Consider the following 8,475-nt stretch of genomic DNA (forward strand, 5'->3'; position numbering starts at 1 on the left):
CTCATGTGTTCTCTGATCACGAGGCCCCTTGCTCACACGTTCTCTGCTCAGGGCCCCTTGCTCACAGGTTCTCTGCTCAGGGCCCCTTGCTCACACGTTCTCTGCTCAGGGCCCCTTGCTCACACGTTCTCTGCTCAGGGCCCCTTGCTCACACGTTCTCTGCTCAGGGCCCCTTTCTCACATGTTCTCTGATCACGAGGCCCCTTTCTCACATGTTCTCTTGATCACGAGGCCCCTTGCTCACACGTTCTCTGCTCAGGGCCCCTTTCTCACATGTTCTCTGATCACGAGGCCCCTTTCTCACATGTTCTCTTGATCACGAGGCCCTTTGTTCACACGTTCTCTGCTCAGGACCCCTTGCTCACACGTTCTCTGCTCAGGGCCCCTTGCTCACACGTTCTCTGCTCACAGGGTCCCTTGCTCGCATGTTCTCTGCTCACAGGGTCCCTTGCGCACGTGTTCTCTGCTCAGGGCCCCTTGCTCACATGTTCTCTGCTCACAGGGCCCCTTGCTCACACGTTCTCTGCTCAGGGTCCCTTTCTCACACGTTCTCTGCTCACACGGCCCCTTGCTCACGCATTCTCTGCTCAAGGCCCCTTTCTCACACGTTCTCTGATCACGAGGCCCTTTGTTCACACGTTCTCTGCTCAGGACCCCTTGCTCACACATTCTCTCTCATGTGGCCCCTTGCTCACATGGCCCCTTGCTCACATGTTCTCTGCTCAGGGCCCCTTGCTCACGTGTTCTCTGCTCACAGGGCCCCTTGCTCACGTGTTCTCTGCTCAGGGCCCCTTGCTCACGTGTTCTCTGCTCAGGGCCCCTTGCTCACACATTCTCTGCTCACAGGGTCCCTTGCTCACGTGTTCTCTGCTCAGGGCCCCTTGCTCACATGTTCTCTGCTCACAGGGCCCCTTCCTCACATGTTCTCTGCTCAGGGTCCCTTTCTCACACGTTCTTTGATCACGAGGCCCCCTGGTTCACGTGTTCTCTGCTCACAGGGTCCCTTGCTCACGTGTTCTCTGCTCAGGCCCCCTTGCTCACATGTTCTCTGCTCACAGGGCCCCTTGCTCACATGTTCTCTGCTCAGGGTTCCTTTCTCACACGTTCTCTGATCACGAGGCCCCCTTGCTCACATGTTCTCTACTCACAGGGACCGTTGCTCACATGTTCTCTGCTCACGTGGCCCCTTGCTCATGTGTCCCCTGCTCACAGGGCCCCTTTCTCACACATTCTCTGCTCACACGGCCCCTTGCTCACGCGTTCTCTGCTCAGGGCCCCTTGCTCACGTGTTCTCTGCTCACATGGCCCCTTACTCACATGTTCTCTGATCACGAGGCCCCCTTGCTCACACGTTCTCTGCTCACGTGGCCCCTTGCTCACACGGCCCCTTGTTCACACGTTCTCTGCTTACATGGCCCCTTGCTCACGTGTTCTCTGCTCGCGTGGCCCCTTGCTTACACGTTCTCTGCTTGCGTGGCCTCTTGCTCATGTGTTTCCTGCTCACGTGGCCCTCTGATCAGCTGTTGGTTTCATTCTCCACTTCCTCAGTGAACCACTGACTGCTGGGAGTAAACCATCCCAGATGACCCAGGTTGGTGGAGAGTCCGCATGACCACTGAGCCTCCCAAACCCCAGATGTGCTCTGCGTTGGTACACAGTCCATGAACACTGCCCATGAACGTACAAATACAGCTCAGCTTGTTTTGCCTAAGAGAACAGGGATGATCAGCCAGCTTCAGGGCACTGAGGACATAAATAGATGTATATTGTCATTTCTGTTCAAAGGACATTAAAATGCTTCCCAAACACTGACCTGTCTATTTTCACAAGGAGCCACATTCACCAGCATATTCTCCTTAGTGTTTAAGAATATAAGCAAAGCTTTGCACCCAGAGACAGGCAAGCTGAAGGCTTCCAGAAGTCGATCACAGTTCTGTATGATGCGGTTTGAACTTTTAAAATGTCACCAACTGAACAAGCACGTGAGCCTCACTCACCCTTTCTATCTCCTGGAGGTACAGGAGGGCGATGTCCCCCGCCTTCTCATAGCAGGTGATGATGTCCTGCTCCCGGTCCACGCGGAGACTGCTGGTAGAAGAAGAAATAGGCAACTTCTCTAAACAAAGTCCTAAAAAAAATCAACATACAAAAACCGGGTGAGTTGTTTTTTATGGGACTTAATTTTTTAGTATTATTCTAGAAAGCCAGATACTATGGGCGAAGCAGATTCTCTGCCCTCTCTAAGGACAAAATGGAACATCAAAACAGGGCACCAGAAAGAAAATCCAGAGGTTACGGATCAAAGAGGCCCCTCAGCATACAGAAAGGACCATTTGAGTCTGACATCCAGGTTAAGAATTTGATCAGGTACTTCACCAGGATCCCATTCAGACCTAACAGAGCTTCTCATTCAACCATGCCCTGAGATCCTTAAAGAATTTTATAAGTAAGGACAGCAACGCTAGGGCTTCTGAGGTGGCTCAGTAGTAAAGAATCCATCTGCCAAGCCAGAGACATGGGTTCGATCCCTGGGTTGGGAAGATCCCCTAGATGAGAGCACGGCAACCCACTCCAGTGTTCTTGCCTGGTAAGTCCCAATGGACAGAAGAGCCTGGCAGGCTACAGTCCATGGGGTCACAAACAGTCAGACACGACTGAGTTACAAAGCAACACACAACACAGTGAGGCTAACAGCACAAAACAAGGTAAAGAACATCTCGTGTCTTCTACAGTGTATGCTTAACTGATTGAATATTAAACATTTCTAAATGCACTCAGGAGCCAGGAGTCAGCTACCAGGGGAATCTTCCAACTCTCGGCCTAGATTTCTGCAGAAACAACACTCCAGACCAGCTCTCAATTCCAGGCCAAGAAAACACCCAGAACCTTGCAGTGTGGGCCCTTCTTTGGAGATAGAGGAGATACTCCTCACCAAGAGAGAGTTCAGGCCTGCGATGGGTTAGGAAAGCATGAAAGGCTGAAAAATGACAATGCCGAGAGGAGCAGCTGTTGCCTGAACCCAGCACCAAACTCAGCCGCTGTCCTGAGCAACCAGCCTGGGCCCGTCAGGCTCCAGGTCTCCACCCACAACTGGAGGCAGAGAGGGAGCCCCACGGGGAAGGTTTGCGCTGCACCAAGTGCCCTGGGACACGGGGAGACACACACAGCGCACACGTGCCACTCCGTGCAAGACTCTGAGAGAAGCGTCCATGCTGCCAGAGTCAGGACCTGCAATTGGAAGGGACCTGAGAGGTTTCCTGGCACACGCATTCATTTTATAGATGAAGAAGCTGAGAATCATCGAGGGAAAGTAAGAGATTTGCTCCAAACCTGAGAGGCAGTTCACAGCACAACAGAGATCAGAACCCGGGTCTTCAGCCTTCAAAGCAACATCTACCTACTAAGGGAGCTGCTGACTTTCAGAGTAGGTACCACTGCAGAGAGAGGACCAGACAAGCCAAGGGCAGCAAGTGACCCAGAGCCCCTGTGCATCACTGTGAGAATGGCCCCCTCCCAACTGCTCTTAACAAACGACGGCAGTCCCCTGGCTGTCGAAGGTGACGGGAGATGCTGTGCTCCACGGGAAGGAGAAAAACCACTTCCATCCGCAGGGAGCCAGCACTGAGGACGAGCTGCCTGGGCGCTTAGAGGTGACAACTTCGTCACAGAAGGTATGGACCAGCCAAAGATTTTGCTGCAGGTTAACAAAGATTTATTGAGGTGAAATTGGCATATTAAAAACTGCACGATGTTTCACCATGATTTCTTTTGTTTTTATTTATTTTTTATTAACTGAAATCCATCGTTTACATTAGGGTTCACTTTGCGTTGTGCAGGTCTATGAGTTTTAGCAACAGAGCATAATGTTTCCACAATCACAGTATCATACTGACACCACCGAGCCAATTCACGGCCCTAAAAATGGGATCTAGCCCTCCAGCCTCCCTCCTGAGCCCTGGCAACCACCCATCTTCTGTCTCTACGGTTTGGCTTTGTCCAGAACATCACATAATTGCAATCAGGCAGTATGCAGACTGTTCAGACTGGCTTCATTCACCTGGAAATATGCTGTTAAGATCCCTTCATGTCTTTTTATCAGAGGAGGCGATGGCACCCCACTCCAGCACTCTTGCCTGGAAAACCCCATGTACGGAGGAGCCTGGTAGCTGCAGTCCATGGGGTCACTAGGAGTTGGACACAACTGAGCGACTTCACTTTCACTTTTCACTTTCATGCATTGGAGAAGGAAATGGCAACACACTCCAGTGTTCTTGCCTGGAGAATCCCAGGGACGGGGGAGCCTGATGGGCTGCCGTCTATGGGGTCGCACAGAGTTGGACATGACTGAAGCAACTTAGCAGCAGCAGCAGCATGTCTTTTTATAGGCAGATAGCTAATTTCCTTTTGTTGCTAAGTAATATTCCATTTATTCATTAATCTGTTTAAAGGCGTCATGGTTGCTACCAGTCTGGGGAATTATGGATAAAGCTGCTATAAACATTCGCGTGCAGGCTTTTGTGCGCACATAGTTCTCAGTTCCTCTCAACCAGGAAGAGGAACTGGTGGATGGTATGGTAAGAATATGTTTGTATGAAATATCTAAGTACATCTATTTTATTTACAAATAGCTTTGTAAGAACATTACTTTTAGCTTTATAAGAAACCACTAAACGGGTTGTCTTCCAAAGTGGCTGTGCTGTTTTGCATTCCTACCAGCAATGGACGAGAGTTCCTATTGCTCGCATCCTTGCCAGCATTTGGTGTTATCATTTTTTGAATTTTAGTCATCTAATATGTATAGTGGCGTCTCACTGCTGTTTTAATTTGCAGTTTCCTACGGACACGTGATGTCGATTTTTAATGCTATTTGCCGTCTGTCTACCTTCTTTGATAAAGTGTCTGGACAGATCTATTGTCATTTCGTCAAAAAGACTGAGTCATTTGTCTTCTTACTGTTGAGTTCCGAGTTCTTTATATATTTTGGATACAAGCCCTTTATCAGATTTCTATTTTGCAAATATTTTCTGTCTGTGACTTCATTCTCTTAACCCTGTTTTTCACAGAACAAAAGTTGATAATTTCCTTAAGTTCAACCTGTCAATTTGTGTTTTCGGTGTAGTCTCTAAAATGCCGCTACTAAATCCAAGGTCACCTGGATTTTCCCCAGTGTTATCTTCCAGAAGTTTTATTTAGTTTGGAATTCAGATTTAGGTTTACCATCCACTGTGAGTTACTATTTATGAAGGGTACAAGGATTCTGTCCATATACACGTTTAGCGTGTGGATGTCCACTTGTTTCAGCACCATTTGCTGGAGAGACTGCGTTTCCCTCATTGAGTTGCTTTTGTTCCTTTGCCAAAAATCAGTTGATGACAGTCGAGTGGGCCTTCTTCTGGGCTCTCTATTCTGTTTCATTGATTTTTTAAAGTATTTATTTATTTGGCTGCGTTGGACCTCATAGTTGAGGCGTACGAGGTCTTTGTTGCATCATGTGGCATCTGTCGCTGCTCACAGGCTCCTGTTGTGCTCACAGGCTCTCTGGCTTTAGCTCACAGGCTCTGCGGCTGTAGTTCACAGGCTCTATGGCTGTGGCTCACAGGCTCTCTTGCTGTGCCCATAGGTTCCCTGGTTGTGACTCACAGGCTCTGCAGCTGTGGCTCACATGCTCTCTGGCTGTTGCTCACAGGCTCTCTAGTTGTGGCTCACCAGCTGTCTGGCTGTGACTCAGAGGTTCTCTGGCTGTAGCTCACAGGCTTTCTTGCTGTGCCTCACAGGTTCCCTGGTTGTGATTCACAGGCTCTGCAGCTGTGGCTCACATGCTCTCTGGCTGTAGCTCACAGGCTCTGTAGCTGTGGCTTACAGGTTCCATGGTTGTGGCTCACAGGTTCTGCAGCTGTGGCTCACATGCTCTCCAGCTGTAGCTCACAGGCTCTGTAGCTGTGGCTCACAGGTTCTGCAGTTATGACTCACAGGCTCCCTGGCTGTAGCTCACAGGCCCTCTGGCTGTGGCTCACAGGCTCCCTGGTTGTGGCTCACCAGCTTAGTTTCTCCACAGCATGTGGGACCCTGATTCCCCTAAACCAGGGATTTGGGATTGAACCCTCATCCCCTGCCTTGCAAGGCAGATTCTTAACCACCTAACCACCAGTGAAGTCCTTTATTGAATTTTTTCTCTATTATTTCAGCAATCTTATGCTGTCTGGATTACCAATGTGCAGTGTATCATTTTTAAGGAATAGCTCTATTGAGACAATAATTACATGGCATAAAATCACTCATTTTAAGTAAAGTTCATAAAAATTAAATCATATGTCATCTTTTGTGTTCAGTTAGTATGTTTTCAATGTTCATCCAAGTTACAACAATATCGATTTCTTTTCACTGCTGATGACACACCGCATTTCATCTCTGCATTTGCTAGTAGTGGGCAGTGGGGTTGTATCTCTTTTTGTCCATAATGAATAATGCTGTCATGAAAATGCATGTGTAATTTTTGTGTGACCATGTATTTTTAATTCTCTTGGGTAGATACCTAGAAGCAGAAGTGTTAGGTCAGATACAAAATTTACATTTAACTGTTTAAGAAACATGCCTTCTAAAGTGGCTATACCACTTTACATTTCCACCAGCAATTCATGAGGATTCCAGTTTCTCCACATTTTTGTCAACACTTGTCATTGTCTGTTGTATCCCAGCCATCTCAGTAGGTGTGAAGTGGCATCTCAGTGTGGTTTTGATGCGCATTTCCAAAATGACTAGTGATGCCGACTCTGTGTGTGCATCTTCTTTAGCGAAATGTCTGTTAAAATCTTTTACTTGTTTTTCTTGGGTTGTTGGTTTTCTTATCATTGAGTTTTGAGAGTTCTCTATGTGTTCCAAACACAAATCCTCTATCAGATATGTGATTTGCAAATATTTCCTCTCAGTCTGTGACTTGTGCTACTTCCTTTTTTTAAAAAAATTAGGGTATCGTTGCTTTTCAGTGTTGTGTTAGTTTCTGCTGTACACGATGCATTGGCTGTATTCCATAGGGATATTCCATATGTACCCCTATGCTCCTTCCCTCCTAGGTCTCCATCTGCCCCCCACCCTCCATCCCACCCATTTAAGTCAGCACAGAGCACCGAGCTGAGCTCCCTGCGTGATACTGCAGGTCCCCACTAGCTATCTGTTTTACACATGGTGGTGTATATGTATCAGTACCAATCTCCTTTAACATGTCTTTTGAAGATTAGAAATTTTAAATTTTGACGGAGTCAAATTTATCAGTATTTTCTTTCATAGACTGTACTTTTAGTTTCCTATCTTTAAAAGTACAAAGATTTCTTCTATAAGTTCTTCTAAAATTTTTATATTTTTAGGTTTTACATCTAGGCCTATAAATTATTTTAAATTACTTTTTGTACATGTTGCAAAGTATGGATCAAAGTTTACTTCTCTGCCAATAGGTATCTGGATGTTGTGGTACAATTTATTGAAGCTTCTCCTTTCTCCACCGAATTGCCTTTCAGTTCAGTTCAGTTCAGTCGCTCAGTCGTGTCCAACTCTTTGCGACCCCATGAATTGCAGCATGCCAGGCCTCCCTGTCCATCACCAACTGCTGGAGTTCACCCAAACTCATGTCCACCGAGTCAGTGATGCCATCCAGCCGTCTCATCCTCTGTCGTTCCCTTCTCCTCCTGCGCCAAATCCCTCCCAGCATCAGAGTCTTTTTCAATGAGTCAACTCTTCGCATGAGGTGGCCAAAGTATTGAAGTTTCAGCTTTAGCATAAATCCTTCCAAAGAACACCCAGGACTGATCTCCTTTAGAATGGACTGGTTGAATCTCCTTGCAGTCCAAGGGACTCTCAAAAGTCTTCTCCAACACCACAGTTCAAAAGCATCAATTCTTCAGCTCTCAGCTTTCTTCACAGTCCAATTCTCACATCCATACATGACCACTGGAAAAACCATAGCCTTGACTAGACAGACCTTTGTTGGCAAAGTCATGTCTCTGCTTTTGAATATGCTATCTAGGTTGGTCATAACTTTCCTTCCAAGGAGTAAGCCTTTTAATTTCATGGCTGCAATCACCATCTGCAGTGATTTTGGAGTCCCAAAAAATAAAGTCTGACACTGTTTGCACAGTTTCCCCATCTATTTTCCATGAAGTGATGGGACCAGATGTCATGATCTTCGTTTTCTGAATGTTGAGCTTTAAGCCAACTTTTTCACTCTCCTCTTTCACCTTCATCAAGAGGCTCTTTGCTCCTCTTCACTTTCTGCTTATCATAAGGGTGGTGTCATCTGCATATCTGAGGTTATTGATAACTTCTCCAGGCAATCTTGATTCCAGCTTGTGCTTCTTCCAGCCCAGCGTTTCTCATGATGTACTCTGCATATAAGTTAAATAAGCAGGGTGACAATATACAGCCTTGACATACTCCTTTTCCTATTTGGAACCAGTCTGTTGTTCCATGTCCAGTTCTAACTGT

The 8,475-nt window shown here is 47.0% G+C and overlaps 1 protein-coding gene across 1 annotated transcript in view; it reads right to left on the reverse strand.

Annotated features, from left to right (window-relative positions):
- TTC7B (tetratricopeptide repeat domain 7B) overlaps positions 1-8,475 on the reverse strand; it is a 248,432-nt gene that overhangs the window by 196,622 nt on the left and 43,335 nt on the right. The window contains 1 exon segment of the mRNA XM_010845240.1: positions 1,998-2,128. Within this exon segment, the coding sequence (XP_010843542.1) occupies positions 1,998-2,128 (131 nt within the window).

The sequence above is a fragment of the Bison bison genome, unplaced genomic scaffold, assembly GCF_000754665.1.
Source record: "Bison bison bison isolate TAMUID 2011002044 unplaced genomic scaffold, Bison_UMD1.0 scf7180017864213, whole genome shotgun sequence".
Lineage (NCBI taxonomy): Eukaryota > Metazoa > Chordata > Mammalia > Artiodactyla > Bovidae > Bison > Bison bison.